This window comes from Rutidosis leptorrhynchoides, chromosome 8, assembly GCF_046630445.1.
Source record: "Rutidosis leptorrhynchoides isolate AG116_Rl617_1_P2 chromosome 8, CSIRO_AGI_Rlap_v1, whole genome shotgun sequence".
Lineage (NCBI taxonomy): Eukaryota > Viridiplantae > Streptophyta > Magnoliopsida > Asterales > Asteraceae > Rutidosis > Rutidosis leptorrhynchoides.
Window position 1 is genome coordinate 138,769,478 of NC_092340.1, and position 25,038 is coordinate 138,794,515.

Below are 25,038 nucleotides of genomic sequence, written 5' to 3' on the forward strand. Positions count from 1 at the left end.
CATGCGATAGTGATTGTCCTTGACTTTTATTGATTGTCATTGCAAAGCACACCGACAATGGATATTGTCTTCTTTGGAATCTGAACGATACTCTCTTATCCGTTGGAACGATTAGCACCCACGTTTGACCCGGTTAAAATTTTTGCTTTGATGATTCTTTCCCTTATTTCAACAACTTGTAAACGTGTACCGTTACACAAACCTCCTGCCTAATCAACATTTCTAAGTAACATAACCGGTACACCAACTTTCAACCTGAGATTGTTCTTTGGTAATCCACCACGTTTAAACTATTTAGGAAATCATTATTGTATCGTTCAGTATTAATTTCAGTGTCTCTCTCTGACGCACATATACTGTCTGAGCTCAAATATGACCTTCCTTTAGCTTCCAAAGACTGCATCATTCTATAATTAATGATGTTAACTACTTCATGAGTTCGAGCAAGAATTGCACATAATATTGTGGATTGGCAAGATTAAGAAGATATTCTGGATAAATAGTTGAGATGATAGAACTAATTGGATCATCAACATCTGTTATCAAAAGATTTAGTGGAATTTCAATATCAAAAACACGGTCTTCAGATTCACCGGCATTACCGTTGCCTTTGTCTAGTATCTATTCAACAAAATTTATAGTTTCGGCATCAGTTAAACTCGTTGGAATACCACATAATCTCATGTTGACTGTAAGTTTTAAAACATTAACATAATCCCACAAATAGGAAGAATTTAGTGATGCAGCTGCTATATTTTCTCTTTTACCTTTTTGAATAACAAATAATATTTGTCTAAAATCACCACCAAACACAACTATTTTACCCCCAAATAGAGTATCCATGCTATCAGGATTGACTTGACGGCATATATCACGCATATAACGATCCATTGCTTCAACGCATATCTTGTTAACCATCGGGGCCTCATCCTAAATAATAAGTTTTGCCCTCCTAATGAGCTCAACCAATTTACTATCCGAACAAATAGTACAAAATGACTCATCTGTAGGATTAAGCGGTATGCGAAAACGTGAATGAGTCGTCTGACCTCCAGATAACAATAAAGCTGCAATCCTACTTGACACAACATTCAAAAAAAATTCTCCTTTACTGCGTAAAGCAGCTGAGAGTATTTTCCAAAGGAAGATTTTTCCAGTACCACCATAACCGTACAAAAAGAACACAACTCATGTTCCTTGATCAACTGCTTTTATTATTTGATCGTATCTATCCTTTTGTTCGGTTGTTAACTTTGTAAGGAAATCTGAATGTTCATTTGCAAGTGTACTTTTGTCGTAGGAGAGCTCATCTATAATAAAATTGTTTTCTGAAATATTCCTTGTATTATTAGATGCGAAATGCATTGAACTAAAACTTCTCAATGAACTACTACAAGAAAAACACGAAAAAAATGAACAACAAAACAAAACAGCATACGGAGTAATTATTTTCAGTTTTGTTCGGGCAGTTTTGTACGTGAAGGGTAGGGGCACAATGATAATTGTCTTCATATCTTAGTATGAAAGAGAGAGATCTTAGTTAAGTAAGATCTTGACCATGAGATTTCTTAAAATCAAACTATCCAATGGTGGAGATCTTTTCATGGATGGGGTTTTCTTCTGATGTTAACTAATATCGTCTTTGCTTTAAATGGAAGAGGGAAGGGAGGGCATTATGTGTTGGGTACAATTGTTTATTTTTTAGAATGTTCGAGGCGACTTTTATTGCATTATTCAGAATGTATTTGACATATATGTTGTTATATACAATTGTATTCTATTACTGTTATCTATTTTCGGGTTTGAAAATTAGGGACCACACGTATTACCTAACTAAACTATTGGTGTTGAAATGGAAAAGTGAATGGTTGGTGGATGGTAGGTGCCTACCATTGAAGACTTCTATATGTTTGGTAATATAATGGATGGTGAAAGGAAGTAGCATTCAATTGTGAAGTTTGACTTGGCAATCTTCGTATGTCCTCACCAACACCAATATTATTGCTATAAATAGAGTCACCTGATAATGCATTCATTCGTACCAAATCATTTCTTTATTTCTTATATACTAAAGAAAATAATAGAGAGTTTGTGAGTTTAATCTCCTAATTACAAGAGATATAAAGATTAATGTTTATCCTTGTAATTAGAGAGAAGTGTAATTCCTATTATTCTTATTAGTGAAGCGTTTCTTTCCTTGCCTGTGGTTTTTACCCTATTAGGGTTTTCCACTTTAAATCTCGGTGTCCTATTATTGTCGTTATTTCAATTATTACTAGCGGTTTGCTATAATTCGGTGTCGCTTTTCTCAACAAGTTATATCAAGAGCTAAGGTCTAATATCTTGTGTGTATTAATCTACTTATCGTATGCTCTGTGGTTGCCACGGGAGTGGATCGTCCACATCAGAAAATAAGTAAGATTAATTTCACTCGATAAAAGTTCCCGGGTACTATTTCTCAGAAATATAGTATTGTCGAAAAGAAGATTGTGATTATAGCAATGTCTACGAAATTCGAAATTGAAAAATTTAACGGGAGTAATTTCTCGTTATGGAAATTAAAGATGAAAGCTATCCTGAGAAAGGATAAATGTTTAGCGGCCATCAGTCAACGGCCATCCGAGTTGACTGATGAAAAATGGGGAGAGATGGACGGCCAGGCTATCGCAAATCTTCATCTAGCACTAGTAGATGGAGTTTTGTCTAGCATAGAAGAAAAGAAGACGGGGAAAGAGATTTGGGATCACCTCATAAAATTGTACGAGACCAAATCACTCCACAACAAGATATTCCTTAAGAGGAAACTTTATGCGCTACGCATGAATGAATCTACTTCAGTTAATGAGCACATTAATTCTTTGAATACTCTATTTTCTCAACTCGCTTCATTAAGTTGCAATATAGAGCCAAAAGAACGTGCTGAACTTTTACTTCAGAGTCTACCTGACTCGTATGATCAACTCATTATTAACTTAACCAATAATGTTATCTCGGAGTATCTAGTCTATGATGAAGTTGCGGTTGCTATTCTAGAAGAAGAAAATCGGCGCAATAACAAGGAGGACAAATAGGCCGGTTCACGACAAGTGGAGGCCTTGGTGGTGTCAGGATAGAGATCAACGGAACGTGGCCCAAGTGGGAGTCACAATCATGGTAAACCGAATTCTAAAAAGAAGATGACCTATACATGCTACAATTGTGGCAAGAAAGGTCATCTGAAGAAGGATTGTCAGAGTTTAAATAACTCTAATCCTCAAGGAAATATAGCAAGCATTTCAGAAGATGGGACTGCTTTGATTAGTGAAGCAGTGGTAGCAAATGAAGGCAGAAAGACATTTGTTGATGTCTGCTTATTTGACTCAGGGGCTACTTTTCACATGACCCCTAGAAGAGAATGGTTTAAACAATATTAACGTATCTCAAGAGGATCTGTATACAGTTGCAGTGATCACAAACTAAAGATCATTGGAATTGGAGATATCATTTTGAAGATGCATGATGGTACAATTCGTACTATTCAAGGTGTACGACACATGGAGGGTTTGAAGAAGAACTTATTGTGAAACGACCCGTCCTAATCCACCTGGACGAAATCATCAACATTTGGTCCCATTGCGATGATCGACTCCAAGTAATGTCCTTAAATTGAGCAAATGCACATCGGAAGACTTAATTCGTACCTGAGAATAAACATGCTTAAAAGTGTCAACCAAAAGGTTGGTGAGTTCATAGGTTTATCATAACAATCATTTCATTATATTATTAGACCACAAGATTTCCGTTTATAAATATACGTACACTCGAAAGTGTATAAAAGTATTCTATAAGTTGTAGGCACCCGGTAACAAGCCTTAACGTTCATGTTTCACCCTCTGAAGTACACCAGATCTGGTGTGTTTAAAAATAGCCTCGAAGTACTAAAGCATCCCATAGTCAGGATGGGGTTTGTCAAGCCCAATAGATCTATCTTTAGGATTCGCGCCTACCGTACATAGACAAGTAGTTTAATGTTACCAAGCTAAGGGTATATTTCTGGTTTAAACCCATATAGAATTAGTTTTAGTACTTATGCGTATTTCGTAAAATATTTTTAAACATTGCATGTATTCTCAGCCCAAAAATATATATAAAAAGGGAGCATATGAAACTCACATATTGTATTTTGTAGTAAAAATACATATGACGTTATTTAACAAGTGTAGGATTGACCTCGAATTCACGAACCTATATCATTTGTGTATATATATTAATACACATAATCGAAATCGAATAAGTTTATATATATATATATATATATATATATATATATATATATATATATATATATATATATATATATATATATATATATATATATATATATATATATATATATGATTTACTAATTATATCATTTTTATATTAATAATATACATATCGTTTGGTTGTTAAAACTAATAATTGTAATAATACTAAGATGATATTTGTAATGGTAAAATGATAATATTGATAATACTTAATAAAAAAATAATTATATTAATAATTCTATTAGTGATAAATATAATGATACTAATAAAAAACTGTAAAGATATTAATTTTACTATTATTGATAGTTATGATAATAATTTTAGTAATTATATAGTAACACTCATTAACAATAATACTTATAATGATATTAATAGAAGTAAAAATATAATTGTAGTGATAATAATAATAATATTAATAAAAGTAATAAATATGATAAGGTTAATAATAATAATACTAAAAATCATGAAATGATACTAATACTAATATTAATGAAAATAATAATAAGTTTTATTATTGTCTTAATAATAATAATGTTCATAATTGTATCTATTGTTATTGTTATAATAATGATAATAAATCATAACTTTTATAATTACACTTATATTAGTAACAATGATATTAATAACAATAGTTATAATAACACTAATATCAATAATGATTATATTCATAATTATTAATATTTATAACTAATAACAATAGTCATAATAATAATAATAATAATAACAAAAATAAATTATTTATGTATACCATTTAAAGATTTGTATAAAAAGAATGGCCACAACGAAGCTCGAACCCGCGACCTCCCGAAACCCATTACTTCACTTAACCAGCTGGGCTATTCCCGTTTATCCGAAAGATTACAGAAGCATTTATTTTTAATCCGTATTTCTTATCCTTCTATCTTCTTCTTCATCGAGACAGGATCAATCGACACAGATTCAAATCATCATACAATAACTTTTGATACTTCAAAGTAATTAATAAAAATCAAATATTTATATTAATTAAGAAAAGAAAAGAAAAAAAATATAAACCAGATTCAAACGAATCTGCTGCTGCCGTTCATTTTTTTTTTTTTAAATGTGATTTTGAGTTTGAAAACGTTTTAGCCAAAACGTGCAACACAACATAGATTTCAAATCGTTTATAGAAACACTAGGGATCATCAATTGACTCAGAATCTTCAAAATGAATTCAAATTTTACAAATAACCAATTGTTTGACTTTTTTTTTCCATTACAACTTTGACTCTCAATTTAAACTTTGATAAGAATAATTAGAGGTTGATATTTTACTGGAAGTATCAGTGAAGAATTCCTAACAAAACCACATTCTTAGTTTTTGAAAAATAACTCAAATTTGAGCTTTTGATTTTTGCTGAACACAAACAGAACCGGTATACCAGTTTCTTATTTTTATATATATATTTTTTTTATTCTCTGCCTAAAATAGCTGTAAGTAGCTGTCACCGAAAATGGAATATATAATTGAATGATTTATTATCAATTTACTGTTAAATTAATAATGGAGATGGGTTGTTCAGCATAAGGCCGTAGACAAAAGAAAACAGACAAGAAAAAAATATCTGATGTTGACTAAAAAGATTTCATACAAATCTGAATTTAACTATGTATATCAGTGTATATTTTTATATATATCTGTAGTTATATATATGTATATATATCTGTAATTTCTATTTGTATCTTCCTATATTTGTATATGTATTTATAGGTAGATGAATTATCTGCATTTATATTACTTATATAAATAAATCTGTATTTATACATCTCTATTTATTATAAATCTTAATACTTAATAAATATACCATATTAATTATAATACACTTAATATTATGATTAATAGTGATAAAATTCATAATAATATGACAATAATAATAATATTATTGTTATTGATGATAATGATAATAATAGTTATAGTAATAATATTATTAATAATAATAATAATAATTATAATAATAATAATAATACTAATTATAATAGTACTAGTACTAATATTAAAAGTATTAACAATATTATTCTAAAAACTCTATTTATATTTTATATATATATATATATATATATATATATATATATATATATATATATATATATATATATATATATATACGTAATATTTTTCACATGATATATCGTATAATAGTTATAGCTTCAAATTGTTTTTTTTTTTAGTTTAATGATTATATTAATACTATATTACCGTTTTAATTCAAATGCTTAAGTTATATATATATTTTTTTATTGTTAGTCCTCAGATATACCTATATATATATATATATATATATATATATATATATATATATATATATATATATATATACAGTTAATTACATATCTATTTACAAATAAATTGTTCGTGAATCGTTGAGAACAGTCGAAGGTCAATTGAATAGTTCAAAATTTTGAGATTCAACTTCATAGACTTTGCTTATCGTGTCGAAATCATATAAGATTAAGTTTAAATTTGGTCGGAAATTCCCGGGTCGTCACAGTACCTACCCGTTAAAGAAATTTCGTCCCGAAATTTGAATGCGATCGTCATGGCTAACAATAAAAATGTTTTCATGACGAATATGAGTTGATAAATAGAGTTTTATTACTATTGAGTAATATGAATAAGACAATTCGATTACTCGAAGAGTACGAATGAAGCTATCACTAAATAGTGAAACGAGAAAGACAAATTTCATCATAACTTTTGACTAGTCATGGTTGAATTTTTGGAGAATAAGGTTTGTCTTAACTTTTGACATTGTATCGATTGAATTCCGGATTTCAAGGGATTTAAAAGAAAATCTTGGAAATCTATAGGATATGATTCCTCAGAATTTATGGAAAATTAGGATCCTCTTTAATTTAATGCGATTATCTGTCTCAATTGCTTTGTCTGTTATCTTCTCTATAAATGAACTTCTTTCGTTCCATTATTTTCACCACTCCAATTCTTTCTTTCTCGGTCCATACTTTCAAACGATTGTGAAAATGCTTAATCCAGTTCTGATCCTTGTCCTCATCCTTACTATCGCAACATTCATTCTCCTTTTCCAACTTCCACCAGAGGAATCTACTTTCTTCTACTTCGCCTTTGGGGTTATAGTGTTTTTAATTCTCCCGTGTCTTTATGTTGCGATAAACATTGACATACACGGTTTGTAATTTATGCGTTGTTATCGGGCTTTATATTCTCCCTTATATTTCGAGGCTCTATGCTTTTGTTTTCTCTTCCCGGCTTCTAGTCAAGCGAATAATGGTCCAGAATTCGTAGATATAGAATTTCAAATTTTCATAATATACAAAGTAGAAAGGAAAGGTAGTAGCACGATTTGATTTGTCAAATTACCAGAATTTTCGAAAAAGACCGAATCATCAGGAAAAATATATTCTTGATAGTTTAGAGGTTAAATAGAATGAAAGAGTTATGTAACATGGTTCATGATGATGGTATAATCTACTGTGAACCATCATCACATTTCATTAGAAACTCAGCATGACTTACTGTAATATAATCACGTTAGCCAAGCGCATTATATTATACTAACTCATGCTTCAATTCTCAACACTACTCCACAATTCATTCATGATTCATACTTAGATTTTACAGAAGTTTCCAATATAATGAAATACAGGAAACACGAAGAGGTAGATAATTTCGGACATGAATATTTATGGAAATATCCTCAGAAATATCGAAGATATTTATGATGATATTTTGGAATTTCTAAGTTCGAAGGTGGATAAAGAAAATTTTCCGCAAGATTTTAACATGACTTCGGAGCAAGATATTCTCTAAAGATTTCATCGGCATTGAATCATTTAAATTCTTTGAAGTCAAACTTATTCTTTGTGATTTGTCCACTGCTTCCTTCATAGTTAGCTCAATCCGTTTTTTTTTCTCAATATCAAATTTTCTATTGAGCGTTCCCAACACTCCATTCTTTATCATCAAACTCTTGGCCATTAGGCCATCTACAATTTTACTGTTTCCTCTGCATTTAATGAGGCCATATCTGAATTCATTGGTTAGCAATCCAAGGTGTTTTCAAGAGAATTGTTTTTTTTTAGATGATTAAATGCTGATGGTAATATGTTGGAATATAAAAGGTTCCTCGGTAGCAATAAAGAGCACGCGTATATATCAAAGTTATAATAAGGTTGTTTTGAATGAAAAGTTGAAGTTGTCTTGCTGGAGCTGTGACAAAATTGGCTAATTTGAAGAAGAATTGCAAAAGTTATTTTGGGTAATAATAACACTAAAGGAATTTGCATAGCTACGTGTTAAACGTTTACTCAGTTTCCGAGAGTTTTTCAGGTGCATAACTATATGCATCAATCTTTTCTTCCGTAGATGAAGTGCGGCTGGTTCATCCTCTCGATCGAGGTGTTTTCAAGAATCATGAAAGATTTGAACAGGGATTGGAATTGTCAAGATTCAAATGAGTTTTAAGATGAAAACAAGTGGCAAACTTGAAGAATTATTTAGTTTCATATGTTATAATCAGTATTTTAACTCATTTTAATTGTCCACTGTTATTAGTCCATAGTCGATAGTCCACAGTAACAGTCCAATAATTCATATATAGTTTAATATATAATATTCGAATTAATTAATACGTATCGTGACCCGTATTCGTCTCAGACAAGATCACAACTCAAACTATATATATTATTGTAGAATCAACCTCAACCCTGTATAGCTAACTCCTGCATTACTGCATATAGAGTGCCTATGGTTATTCCAAATAATATATATAGATGCATCGATATGATATGTCAAAACTTTGTATACGTGTCCCGATATTTAAAGTGCGAAAAAAAAATAAATAACAGAAATTAAATAACGATAAATAAAGTGCGTAAAGTAAATAATAGAAATTAAATGACGATAAATAAAATTGCGAGAATGTAAATTGCGATAATTAAATTGCGATAAATAAAATGTAATCAGTTAGCTAGGAACAGTTAGCTAGGAACAGTTAGCGTGGATTCTTAACAAAATTCTTCTCATAGTTAAATTGTTTGTTTCTAACAAATTTTATTTGTCCAATGTTTTCTTCATTATGCCACTTGTTGGATTCTGAGAAGTCAAAATCCAATATGAAATTGAATGAAAATGGTTATTCCGTGGTAAACGGATTCGTATATAAATAGGATAGTAAATGACTATTGAATCAGATTCGTAGAATGTACCGTGTAACTGATTAATGTGAAATCTAGATATTCCTCGGGTATTACTTACCCGTTAAAATATTTTCACCATTAACAGTTTGTACAAAAGAATTTTAATTACAATCTTTATGAAAATATACTTGCATATATATTTTCTTCAGATGCAATCACTGATTTAATGAGTCAATAAGATATTAAACTCATTTGATTTATCGTTAGTACTAGATTACATAATCTCTAAAACTTTAGAAATTACATAATCGCCATGTCGAGCGAAGATAATCGATGTAAAGCGATATGTAGAACGAAGATAAATTAGATAGAACGATATGTAGAACGATGATTATGCTCGAGGTACAGAATGAGATGTTGAGGCATGTGATGTTGAAACTTGGGTTGTTGATGATAGTGATGGTACTGTTGATGTTGTTGATGGTGGTACCGTTGCTGCCGGTGATGCTACTGGTGCTTATGATATTGAGGCTTGCGATGTGGATGTTACTGGTGGTACTGGTGTTGCTGATGGTGCTTGTAATCTTTGTACCATACGTTCCAAAGCCACTACTCGAGCGCGAAGCTCGTTGACTTCTTCTATTACACCGGGGTGATTGTCGGTTTGGACGAGCGGATAAATAAAATCTAGAATTTGATGTAGTATATAATCATGACGAGATACTCTAGAAATGAGAGAGAAAATGGTGTTTTGGACAGTTTCGCCGGTAAGTGCTTCAGGTTCTTCACCTAGAGGTGAATTCGGTTGGTGGAAGGGGTCACCTTCTTCTTGCCTCCAATGATTAAGTAGACTACGAACCCATCCCCAATTCATCCAAAATTGGTGATGACTAATTGGTTGATCCATTCCGGTTACACTGCTTTCAGAGCTTGAGTGGGACTCCATATCGGAATCCAAGGGGCTTGAACTAGTGGTGAGTTCCATTTTGCTCGGTTAGATACAGAGTTTTTGGTATGAAATGAATTTCAGTTATTGGATGATATTCTAATTATATAGAATACCTATACATATTACAGGAGATCTCGTATATTACGGAGGGAATTAAGGAAACGTGTCAGACAAGACTTAATGTGATGGGATGCGAATTTGTCTGTACACAGTCTATGCAATAATTGCAATAAGAGGCGTCGAGACTGGAAATGACAAGTATATATTTTTCAACAAATGGTGGTAAGCAAACACTTTTAACATGCAGAACAGGTTCAGGTCTAGACTCATTAACATAACCTAACAACTACTAGGTCGAAGTCCAGACTCATTAATGCATCCTAACAACTCCTAGTTAGACACACTAAAGCAAGACCTGGTTCACTACGACCACCGCTCTGATACCAACTGAAACGACCCGTCCTAATTCACCTGGATGAAATCATCAACATTTGGTCCCATTGCGATGATCGACTCCAAGTAATGTCCTTAAATTGAGCAAATGCACAGCGGAAGACTTAATTCGTACCTGAGAATAAACATGCTTAAAAGTGTCAACCAAAAGGTTGGTGAGTTCATAGGTTTATCATAACAATCATTTCATTATATTATTAGACCACAAGATTTCCGTTTATAAATATATGTACACTCGAAAGTGTATAAAAGTATTCTATAAGTTGTAGGCACCCGGTAACAAGCCTTAACGTTCATGTTTCACCCTCTGAAGTACACCAGATCTGGTGTGTTTAATAATAGCCTCGAAGTACTAAAGCATCCCAAAGTCAGGATGGGGTTTGTCAAGCCCAATAGATCTATCTTTAGGATTCGCGCCTACCGTACATAGACAAGTAGTTTAATGTTACCAAGCTAAGGGTATATTTCTGGTTTAAACCCACATAGAATTAGTTTTAGTACTTGTGCCTATTTCGTAAAATATTTATAAACATTGCATGTATTCTCAGCCCAAAAATATATATAAAAAGGGAGAATATGAAACTCACATATTGTATTTTGTAGTAAAAATACATATGATGTCATTTAACAAGTGTAGGATTGACCTCGGATTCACGAACCTATATCATTTGTGTATATATATTAATACACATAATCGAAATCGAATAAGTTTATATATATATATATATATATATATATATATATATATATATATATATATATATATATATATATATATATATATATATATATATATATATATATATATATATATATATATATATATATATGATTTACTAATTATATCATTTTTATATTAACAATATACATATCGTTTGGTTGTTAAAACTAATAATTGTAATAATACTAAGATGATATTTGTAATGGTAAAATGATAATATTGATAATACTTAATAAAAAAATAATTATATTAATAATTCTATTAGTGATAAATATAATGATACTAATAGAAAACTGTAAAGATATTAATTTTACTATTATTGATAGTTATGATAATAATTTTAGTAATTATATAGTAACATTCATTAACAATAATACTTATAATGATATTAATAGAAGTAAAAATATAATTGTAGTGATAATAATAATAATATTAATAAAAGTAATAAATATGATAAGGTTAATAATAATAATAATACTAAAAATCATGAAATGATACTAATACTAATATTAATGAAAATAATAATAACTTTTATTATTTTCTTAATAATAATAATATTCATAATTGTATATATTGTTATTGTTATAATAATGATAATAAATCATAACTTTTATAATTACACTTAAATTAGTAACAATGATATTAATAACAATAGTTATAATAACACTAATATCAATAATGATTATATTCATAATTATTAATATTTATAACTAATAACAATAGTCATAATAATAATAATAATAATAATAATAATAATAATAATAATAATAATAATAATAATAATAATAATAATAATAATAATAATAATAATAATAATAATAATAACAAAAATAAATTAATTATGTATACCATTTAAAGATTTGTATAAAAAGAATGGCCACAACGAAGCTCGAACCCGCGACCTCCCGAAACCCATTACTTCACTTAACCAGCTGGGCTATTCCCGTTTATCCAAAAAATTACAGAAGCATTTATTTTTAATCCGTATTTCTTATCCTTCTATCTTCTTCTTCATCGAGACAGGATCAATCGACACAGATTCAAATCATCATACAATAACTTTTGATACTTCAAAGTAATTAATAAAAATCAAATATTTATATTAATTAAGAAAAGAAAAGAAAAAAAATATAAACCAGATTCAAACGAATCTGCTGCTGCCGTTCATTTTTTTTTATTAAAAAAAATGTGATTTTGAGTTTGAAAACGTTTTAGCCAAAACGTGCAACACAACATAGATTTCAAATCGTTTATAGAAACACTAGGGATCATCAATTGACTCAGAATCTTCAAAAAGAATTCAAATTTTACAAATAACCAATCGTTTGACTTTTTTTTTCATTACAACTTTGACTCTCAATTTAAACTTTGATAAGAATAATTAGAGGTTGATATTTTACAGGAAGTATCAGTGAAGAATTCCTAACGAACCACATTTTTAGTTTTTGAAAAATAACTCGAATTTGAGCTTTTATTTTTGCTGAACACAAACAGAACTGGTATACCAGTTTCTTTTTTTTATATATATATTTTTTTATTCTCTGCCTAAAATAGCTGTAAGTAGCTGTGACCGAAAATGGAATATATAATTGAATGTTTATTATCAATTTACTGTTAAATTAATAATGGAGATGGGTTGTTCAGCATAAGGTCGTAGACAAAAGAAAACAGACAAGAAAAAAATATCCGATATTGACTAAAAAGATTTCATACAAATCTGAATTTAACTATGTATATCAGTGTATATTTTTATATATATATGTAGTTATATATATGTATATATATCTGTAATTTCTATTTATATCTTCCTATATTTGTATATGTATTTATAGGTAGATGAATTATCTGCATTTATATTACTTATATAAATAAATCTGTATTTATACATCTCTATTTATTATAAATCTTAATACTTAATAAATATACCATATTAATTATAATACACTTAATATTATGATTAATAGTGATAAAATTCATAATAATATGACAATAATAATAATATTATTGTTATTGATGATAATGATAATAATAGTTATAGTAATAATATTATTATTAATAATAATAATAATAATAATAATTATAATAGTACTAGTACTAATATTAAAAGTATTAACAATATTATTCTAAAAACTCTATTTATATTATATTATATATATATATATATATATATATATATATATATATATATATATATATATATATATATATATATATATATATATATATACGTAATATTTTTCACATGATATATCGTATAATAGTTATAGCTTCAAATTGTTTTTTTTTTTTAGTTTAATGATTATATTAATACTATATTACCGTTTTAATTCAAATGCTTAAGTTATATATTTTTTTTTATTGTTAGTCATCAGATATACCTACATATATATATATATATATATATATATATATATATATATATATATATACAGTTAATTACATATCTATTTACAAATAAATTGTTCGTGAATCGTTGAGAACAGTCGAAGGTCAATTGAATAGTTCAAAATTTTGAGATTCAACTTCATAGACTTTGCTTATCGTGTCGAAATCATATAAGATTAAGTTTAAATTTGGTCGGAAATTCCCGGGTCGTCACATATTGTCTTTAGGACAATTAGATGATCTTGGTTGTAAGATGGAGATACAAGACAAGATCATGAAAATCAAGAAAGGCGCGGTTGTACTTATGAAAGGAGAAAAGGTAGGTGCTAATCTATACATTCTGAAAGGCGAGACGGTACGGGAAGCGGAAGCATCCATTGCTTCGAATGGTTCAAGTGATAAAGCTGCTATAACATGGCATCAAAAGCTTGGACACATGTCTGAACAAGGTATGAAGATTCTTGTTGAAAGAAATCTTATTCCTGGTGGTATCGCTACCTTTCTGTGAGCATTGTGTAATCAGCAAGCAGCATCACCTGAAGTTTAATGCATCAAATTCTAGAAGTAAATTGGTTCTAGAATTGGTTCACTCTGATGTGTGGCAAGCATCAGTTCAATCCCTAGGATGAGCAAAGTATTTTGTATCATTTATTGATGATTACACTAGGAGATGTTGGGTGTACCCAATCAAGAGGAAGGCGGATGTGTTTGAAGTTTTCAAAGTTTACAAAGCGCGAGTTGAACTTGAATCTGGTAAAAAGATCAAGTGTTTAAGGACGGATAATGGAGGAGAATACACTGGTGATGAATTTGATAAGTTATACAAACAAGAAGGTACCAAAAGGCAGTTCACGACGACATACACTCCTCAACAAAATGGAGTGGCAGAGCGGATGAACAGAACCTTGTTAGATAGAACAAGGGCGATGTTGGCAAATGAAAGCTTGGAAAAATCATTCTGGGCAGAAGCAGTAAGTACTGCCTGTTACGTGATAAATCGGTCACCATCAACTGCAATTGAGTTGAAATCGCGAATGGAGATGTGGACTGGAAAACCAGTTAATTATTCTGACCTTCATGTATTTGGAAGTCCTGTGTACGCAATGTACAATTCTCAAGAAACGACAAAGTTGGATCCAAAGTCCAGAAAGTGTTTGTTCTTGGGGTATGATGATGGAGTTAAGAGGTATCACTTGTGGGACCCCACTACCCACAAAGTAGTCATCAGCAGAGATGTTGTCTTTACAAAAGACAAAGATCTTGAAGATGTTAGCACTTAAAAAGAAACTATACCGATACAGGTGGGTAATGAATTTCATAAAGATTCTTCTGAAGCAGTACCAGAGCACGATGAAAATCAAGTAGTCGTTGATGAAGCTCTAGCGACTCGTATTTCTAATCGGGAAAGGAAACGTCCAGGTTGGCACTCAGATTATATTATGAAAAGCAATGTTGCATATTGTGACGCCCCGTACAAAATTAACGTGTACGGATCATCAACAACAGGATCATTACAAGGTCAAACACTATATACTGTTTTAAAATAAGTTTGCATTCATAAAAAGGGGTAACGTCTTTACCGACGTCAAATCTTTTACAAACGATAGTGTGCTTCTACGAATAGAAAGCAATAACATAAGTAAGAGACTTAAAGGTCATTACAATTTCATTGTTCAAAACTAACATAGTTCCTGAATGCAAAGTAAAAGTTTCATGCAGAGACATCTCTAAACAAAAGCAGCAGGAGTCTACACAGCAAGTCTAACAGCGAGACTAATACAGCGGAAGCATCAAACATTTAAGCACATGAGAAATAACATGCGTAAAAGTCAACACGAATGTTGGTGAACTATAGTTTAATTGTAACAGTAATGTAAGGTAGGCCACGAGATTTCGTATTTCAAAATAGTATGAAAAGTATATGCTTAACCGTGGGCACTTGGTAACTAACTTAACGTAATATCACCCCCTAAAAGTACACTTGGCGAGTGCGTAAGTCTACGAAGTATTAAACACCCGTTAAATGCTAGCGCGACTAGCCCGAGTGGGGATGTCAAACCCTATGGATCCATATCTAAGATTCGCGTTCACCGGTTCAAAAACCAATGACTAAACGTTACCGAGCTAAGGGGAAAGTTTATGCCATTATATAACCCACACATATATAAAGTTTAAGTACTCGTGCCTAGTAAGTAAAATATAAAAAGCGCATGTATTCTCAGTCTCAAAAATAGTTGAAGTAAAAAGGGATGCTATAACTCACAGTGAAAGTGCGGTAAAAGTCGATACGAGATAAGTAAGCAAGTACGTCGGTCCGAAAGGTCCTCAACCTAGGTCAAAAGTTACTAAGTCAGTAAATCGTCCCAAAAGGGTTTAAAAGTACGTAAGTTAAGTCTTAAGTATCATCATCATCAACATCATACGTAAAAAGTAAAGTAAGTTTTCAATCAAGAATAGAGACCGAAACAAAGGCTGACTTTGTTCAGCTGATACGACCTCTATACAAACTGAAATGACGTGAGGCCAGTGGCCATGGCTCCGTATGTGAGTCCTCTAACGGCTGACCAATTTTCAGAACCTAAATCGTCTTCGTTTGACTGTGGCGACGGTTTAAGTGAGAGTAGGTCAGAAATTTCAGCACAACGTTACAAGGGCGTAGTGACTTTCGGAAGGCTATAAATCCTAAACCGTACATCGGATTTAAGCGAGGCCTAAACAAAAGGTCATCTACTCGAACCGAACTATCTGGAAATAAACTTTTCTAGAAGCCCAGGTGAAAGGACCCGTTCATATACATTATAAACGATTCACAATAGTTGATTACATTGCGAGGTATTTGACCTCTATATGATATATTTTACAAACATTGCATTCGTTTTTAAAAGACAATATTTCTTTACATCAAAAATTGACAGGCATGCATACCATTTCATAATATCCACTATCCAACTATAAATTGATTTAATAATAATCTTTGATGAACTCAATGACTCGAATGCAACGTTCTTCGAAGTATGCTATGAAAGACTCCAAGTAATATCTTTAAAATGAGCAAATGCACAGCGGAAGATTTCTTTAACACCTGAGAATAAACATGCTTTAAAGTGTCAACCAAAAGGTTGGTGAGTTCATTAGTTTATCATAATCATTTATTTCCATCATTTTAATAGACCACAAGAATTTCATTTCCAGTTCTCATAAATATACGTCCCATGCATAGAGACAAAAAATAATCATTCATATGGTGAACACCTGGTAACCGACATTAACTAGATACATATAAGAATATCCCCTATCATTCCGGGATCCTCCTTCGGACATGATATAATTTTGAAGTACTAAAGCATCCGGTACTTTGGATGGGGTTTGTTAGGCCCAATAGATCTATCTTTAGGATTCGCGTCAATTAGTAGATCGGTTTACTAATTCTTAGGTTACCAAGCAAAAGGGGCATATTCGGTTTTGATCATTCAACCATATAATGTAGTTTCGATTACTTGTGTCTATTTCGTAAAACATTTATATAAAAATTTCGCATGTATTCTCAGCCCAAAAATATAAAGGGTAAAAAGGTAAATGAAACTCACCATACTGTATTTCGTAGTAAAAATACATATAACGTCATTGAACAAGTGCAAGGTTGGCCTCGGATTCACGAACCTAAATTAATTATATATAATTATGTGTTGGTCAATATTTGTCTAACAAATTAGGCCAAGTCATAGTGTACCACAATCCTAATGCTCGGGACTAATATGCAAAAGTCAACAAAAGTAAATTTGACTCAAAATAATTTCCAAAATCTATACATGATTAATATATAGTTTAAATATCGTCGTTTTATATTGTTAAATATTTTTAAAAGATTTATTAGAGTAAATAATATAATTTATTTATTAATAAATAAAATTTTATATTAAATTTATATAATATAATATACTTTTATATATATTAAGTAATAAAATTTATAGGGTTCATTTAATATCATAAAGATAATATGATAGGTATTATTAAAGTAAGTTATTACACGTAGTAAAATATGTTTGTATCACATATTTATTTGATAAAATAATATCTATAATGATAGTAAGTAAAAGTTGTATTATTTTGTAATAATAATAATTATTATAAAAATATCAATATTTATAATTACTAAGATGACATTATGATAAAACGATAATTCTAATTATGATAACTTTAATATTTACGATAATTTTTAATATTATCTTTAAAATAATAATTCTATTTAAAATAATAATAATAATGATATTTTATAGTAACAATGACATTTCTATTAAAATGATATTTTTTGTTAAAATGATAGTTTTAATACTAACGATATTTTTAATAATAATAGTAATGATAAAAATAATAAGAACGATAATTTTATCTAAATCAATATCTTATAATATTTTAATTTCATCATGATACTCTTACTCATTATTTCCTAATCGTTTCGTTTAATAGCTTTTAATCGTCTTTTATATCATGTTCATAATAATGATAATAATAGTAATCAAAATAATTAGGTGTTACAAATATTTGTTTTAATTACACTAATATTAATAATGATAGTTACTATAACATTTTTAACGATAATACTAATAATTATCTTAATGATAATATAGTAATAATAATAATAACAATGACAATATCCATTTTTAAATAATGATATATATATTAATAATAATAATAATAATAATAATAATAATAATAATAATAATAATAATTGGATAATAATAATAATAATACTAATTATAACTTTAACAATAATAACGATAGTAATAATAAAAAAAAATAACAATTTTTAATGATAAATCCATTTTATTGATAAAGATAATAATTTTTTTTTTTTTTTTTTTTTTTGAAAGGCAAGGTTAGTTGTTAGTTGTTAGACTCGAACCTGGGTCACTCTCGAATCCATGAAACATGGATACCAATGAAGCAAGGCCTCATTGGCAATAAAGATAATAATAATGATAATAATAAGATAAAACTAGAACGACGATAAAAACGACGATAATAATCATTTTTAATAAAAATATAGAAAATTCAATTGATTATAACTTCTAATCCGTTCATCGAAACCATTCGATATCTAAAGGAAAAGTCCTTAATTTTTCGCTAGCTTTCCAAGGACATGCATATCTTATACCTTATCTCAACCGCAAGTGTAACTAATTCAATATTCAACCTAACCTTTCTAAGGGCAATATCAAAAGTACAAGCATGCATAATCCTAAATACTCGAGCACTAGTCAGGGATACACTATTAGTATGTAAAAGTTAAATTATGAGTACTCACGTATCAATATTGAGATTCAATATTGCAGGAAAGGTACGTAGATGCAACGGAAATGATAAACACTATATTGACCTCACGAGCATACCCATGAACCATACTCAATCACCTCCATAGCTATAACCCATAATTTCCTTAATCCTATCCTACTCGAAAAACAATTTCGAAATCACTCGGACAGCACTCCGTCGTAATATTTTATGTATACTAATAATATCTTGAAATAATACGGAGTAAATATATATATGTAAATCGATTGAGAGAGTTTAGAGAAAAATATTTTCAAGTTTCTATGAAATAATGAAACCTATTGAATTCTATTTATAATAGATTTTTGAATTATTAAAGTGAATTATTAAAGTATGAATTATTAAAGTGAATTATTAAAGTATGAATTATTAAAGTGAATTATTAAAGTATGAATTATTAAAGTGAATTATTAAAGTATGAATTATTAAAGTGAATTATTAAAGTTAAAGTAAAGTAAAAATAAAGTAAAGGTAAAGTTTAAGTATAGTAAAAGTATAAAACTATGTACGTATAATACGCGTATAAATATATATAATATTAATTTAAATCGTTATATATATTTAATAAAATAAAATATAAATATCGTTATCTTTATCATACTAGTTAAGTAATGAGTTGTCAAAAGTGGTTCTAGATATTTATAAAAGTTATATACGTTTTAATAATAAAGTTCTTTTTAAACTGTAAAAGTTTTTGTACGTTTGAAACTAAATAGATCAATCGAGTCTTTATGAGATTCAATCTTCCACTATCCTTTGTCTAGTTCTCAATGATTGATAATTTATTCTTATTTATAAATCACTTTACCATTTTTCGAATATTGTTAAAACGGAAAGATTTCTCAAATCAACGTGGGCCTTTCAACAGAGACTTGTAATCATAATTCAATATATCTGATAATTCAATCATTTGATCTTTATCTTCTAATTCCATTGATAAATATTTTGAAACAGATACAATCATATAAAGTATTTAATCTAATATTTTGTTTACGTTTCAAGTTATAATATATATACACATATACATATATAATCATATTCGTTTAATGGTTCGTGAATCGTTGGAACATGGTCGAGGTTGAATGAATGTATGAACGTAGTTTAAAATTCTTGCAATTTAACTTAACAAATATTGCTTATCGTGTCGAAAACATATAAAGATTAAAGTTTAAATTTGGTTGGAAATTTCCGGGTTATCACAGTACCTACCCGTTAAAGAAATTTCGTCCCGAAATTTGAGTGGAAAGGTCGTGAATGATAATAAGTATGTTTTCATGATGCATACGGGCTGAAAATTAGAGTTTTATCATCAGCGAATAATTTGGATAAACAATCCATTTATATGAAGAGTACGAATGAAGCTAACATAGAAGAGTGAAATGAGTAAGTGTAGATTCATCTTATCATTTGACGTAGATATGATTGATTCCCAGATTTCAAGGGATTTGAAGAAAATCTTCTTAATAAGATTTGACTCTCCGGTAATCAAGGGAATTAGGATCCGCTTTAAATGCGATCGTCCATTTTAATTGTTCTGTAGTAGATTTTCTTATAAATTCACCTCATTCGTTTCCTTACAACTCACACCTTCTGTTGATGCATTTTATGCAGTTCCTAGACATCTACCCACGTCCATTGCAGGTACAACAGTTTACAGGCCACCATGATCGTTCGTTATTATCCTATCCGTGTTTGTATGTGGTTACAGCAACTGCAGGAACGAGATGTGGATGTTTGACTATGTTAGACTTAGTCAGACGTCCGAGTGAAGCCTCACTCGTACGGCTGACAGGCTCATACGCACGGTTGATGCTGAGCTAAGTCACAATTACAACCTAAATGAGAAGACACGAGTGAGTGATCACCCGTACGGCTGATGAAGCCAACTCGTATGTGTGATGGATGAATTGTACGGGTGAGTCAACAGCAGGGGTATATAAAGTCTTATGTTCTTCATTTTTAGGTTAAGCCTCTCATTTGTTACACACACTCAGATCTGGTGAGCTCCTCCGATTCTCTCTCAACCCAAATCACCCAGGTGGTGAATAATAGCTCTAGGTGTTGATCTAATCACACTTGATTTAGTTGTGGTATGACTAAATTAATCACAAAAAGCTTAACCTATTCACTAGAGGGTTTGATTCACTTATTCCGTCATTGTGTGAGTTAAATCTGTTGATTTCTAAGTTCCTAGTCATGTTTCATCACCTTCTATTCTTTCCCCCTCAACTCATATTTTAAAGTATTCATCAATATGCTCCATCCAGTTCTGATTCTCGATATACTTATAACTTTCATATCGGTCATTCTTCTTTTTCATATACCGCCGGAAGAATCTATTTACTTCTACTATACTCTTGGGTTTATAGTGTTTCTAGTTCTCCCGTGTCTTTATATTGCTATATGCATCGATATATATGGTTTATAATTTTTGGTTTGTCGTTGGGCTTTATATCTTCCCTTATATTTCAAAGTCTCTGTTTCTATCTTCTATAATCATTGTCATCCATAGTTAATGCTCTCTTTTATTTGCTGCAATTTATACCCCAATTTCTATTTCGGAGTTTTGTCCTTTCGTTTCTTCTTCTTGCGATTAAGCACCGCTTGTAATGGTCCAGAATTCACAAATATGATTTTCGGAATGAACATTGTTAATGTTCTAGGAAGGAAATTGTGATGGCACGATCTTGACTTGTCAAATTACTAGAATACCTTGGAAAAGGCCGAATCATCAAGAAATATTTTCTTGATATTTTAGAGGTTAAATAGAATACAAGAGTCGTATAACATGGCACATGATGATGTTATGATCTGTGAATCATCACGTTCCATTTAGAAACTCAGCATGAATTACTGTAATATAATCACGTTGATCAAGTGTCATTATAGTATACTAACTCATGCTTCAGTTTCCAACACTACTTCAAAAACATTCATATTTTAAACTCAAAGGTTTACAGAGTATAGGAACTAAACAGTTTCCTTTTTGATGTAATACAGATAGCGCAAAGAGATAAATGATTCCAGATAAGAATAGTTATGAAAATATCTTCAGAAATATGGAGGATATTTATAATGAAAGATACGATGATATCTTAGAATTTCTAATATCAGAGGATGATGAAGAATATTGTCTGTAAGGGTTTAGTGTCAGGAGCAAGGTATTCGTTAATGACTTCAGCAGACACTGAATCATTTGGATTCTTTGAAGGCAGGTTCAGTCTTTGTGATTTGTCCACAGCCTCCTTCATACTTTGCTCAATCCGTTTTCCAGTTCCAAAACTTCTCTATTTCTGAGCTTTGTTAATACACTAATCTTTATCATCAAAATTTTTACTGCTAAGGTCGTTTACAGTTTTTTTGTTGCTTCATCAGCATTTCGAGAACTAGTTCGCGGTTCAGAGTGTTTTTCAGAAACTTCACATTCGAAGTATGTAAGCCTTGGAAATAGACGTTATGTATAACTGTTGGCGTCAACATGCTGTGAGATTTCAAAATACTGATTGCTAACTCCCAATGATTCGTATGACAATTCTCGTTACAAGAGGCAGATGAGTAAATGATGAGGTTTCGATAAATATAAAGATTCTTCAGAATGCCCAAGATCAGTGAAGTTGTTGGTAAGCTTATTGCTAATGTGGTGGAATATGAAAGGTTCTCCGGTAACAAAAGGGTAATCACATATATCAAAATTATGATAAGGCTACTCCGAATGAAAAAATCGAAGTTGTCTTGCTGGAGCTGTGATATAATTTGCTACTTTGCAAAGGAATTGCAAGGTTATTTTTGCTAATAAATGCCAAAAGATCTGACACAGATATGTGTTGAATTATGACTTTGGTTTCGAGAGCTTTTTAAGTACATAACTGTGGGTAATATGTGGTTGGATCATCATCTCGATTGCTCATTATTTGAAGTGTCTTCAGCGATTTTCGAAGGGTTTGAACATAGATTGTAATCGTTTGTATACATTTGATGTTCTAACACACTTTTGAAGTCAAAGTATAGCTTTGAAAGATGTAGGAATCTAAAAGTAATGGTACCGGTTATATCTCGAATTGAATTCTGAGATTTTAAAATCAGAATACGTAATTGGGTTTGAATGAGTATGGTTGTTTTGATTTCTATGAAAGAATGTATATTATTGTGAAAGTAGGAAGTATAATTGATAATTTGCTTAATCTGATTCGAAGAATGTAACATATTAATTGTGAATTTATATATATCTCTCGGGTATTACCTACCCGTTAAAAAATTTTCACAATTAATATTTTGTACATAAGAATTTTATTACAGTCTTTATGAAAATATATATGTATATATTCTCCTCAGATGTAACATAGATTTTAATGAGTTAATACTAAATTAAACTCATTCGATTTACGGTTGGAACTAGAATTGAATAATTCCATGAAGGTTTAGAGGTTACATAAGTATTTCTTCAATAATATTGAAATTATGAATCAATACTTCGTTATTTGTTGAGATGTGATGTTGGTTTTCATTAAATTCTTGTGAACTTCGCAAAGTACGAATGATGTTATCTGAAAAGTTTCGGTTACATCAATGATGAAGTGTAAAATCAAATATATACTTGATTTATTAGGAATTGGAATTTGTTGAATTGAGACAGAGATTGTAGTTAACGATGGTTAAGTCGCGGGTGAGGGACGTACATTATTGCATATTTGTAATATGAATTAACTGAGTAGTTAAGATTCACACACAATAGCTTAGCACGGAAAGATTTATTTTTTTATTTCAAAAAATATATATATATATATATATATATATATAAAATATATATATAATTTCTTCAGAGGGAATGAGTTAATTCTTCATAACCTGTTGATACAATATACACGTTATTGATTCGTAATGATGTCCACAGTGATTCTTGAACTGACGGAGTTTGTGATGTTATAGGTGTTGTTGATTCTGATGTTGACTGTACTGACGATGCTGGTGACGTTGACGGTACTGTTGATGCTGTTGGTAAAACAAGTTTAACTTGTTAATCACACACCATTTTTGTCAGGGTTTCTACTCTTCCTTCTATCATTTTGGTTCGCTTAACTGATTTATGGTTAGGGCTAGATTAGATAATCTCTAAGACTTTAGAGATTATATAATCGCCGCGGAATGTTTCTCCAATGAAGTTATGAATTAATACTTCGTCAGTTATTGTTGTTGGTACTCCTTGGTATCTATGGTGCGTATGACGTTGATGCTCGTGGGACAGATTGTGAAGTTGAGGTTTACAACGCGATTGTGGTTGGAGGTGGTAATGGTACTGTTGGCGTTGATGATGGTGGTACTGGTTATGCTGCTGGTGCTGCTGCTGGTGTTTGTAATCTCTGCACCATATTCTCCAAAGCCACTACCCGAGCGCGAAGTTCGTTGACTTCTTCTATTATTCCAGGATGATTGTCGGTCGGAACGAACGGATAAATAAAATCTAGAATTTGATGTAGTATATAATCGTGACGAGATACCCTGGAAATGAGAGAGAAAATGGTGTCTCGAACAGGTTCGCCGGTAAGTGCTACAGGTTCTTCGCCAAGAGGGCAATGTGGTGGATGGAAAGGATCGCCTTCTTCTTGTTTCCAATGATTGAGGAGGCTACGAACTCATCCCCAATTCATCCAGAATAGGTGATGACTGATTGGTTGATCCATTCCGGTCACACTGCTTTCGGAGCTTGAGTGAGATTCCATTTCGGAATCCGAGTGACTTGAACTGATGACAAATTCCATTTCGTACGATTGGATAAAGGA

The 25,038-nt window shown here is 30.5% G+C and overlaps 1 protein-coding gene across 1 annotated transcript; it reads right to left on the minus strand.

Moving 5' to 3' along the window:
• Positions 1 to 426: 426 nt before the first annotated feature.
• LOC139863843 (uncharacterized) lies at positions 427 to 918 on the minus strand. The gene is made up of 2 exons (XM_071852443.1): positions 706 to 918; positions 427 to 621 (listed from the first exon to the last, which is right to left on the minus strand). Exons 1-2 carry the CDS (start codon positions 916 to 918, stop codon positions 427 to 429), a joined length of 408 nt encoding a protein of 135 aa, XP_071708544.1.
• Positions 919 to 25,038: the final 24,120 nt, after the last annotated feature.

What these genes read in the sequence shown, in the direction of transcription:
- LOC139863843 (XM_071852443.1), bottom strand. Translation starts at nt 918, where the DNA reads ATGGTTAACAAGATATGCGTTGAAGCAATGGATCGTTATATGCGTGAT. An exon ending in ATTTGTGGGATTATGTTAAT is followed by an intron (nt 622 to 705) that starts GTTTTAAAACTT and finishes TTTGTTGAATAG; the next exon opens with ATACTAGACAAAGGCAACGG.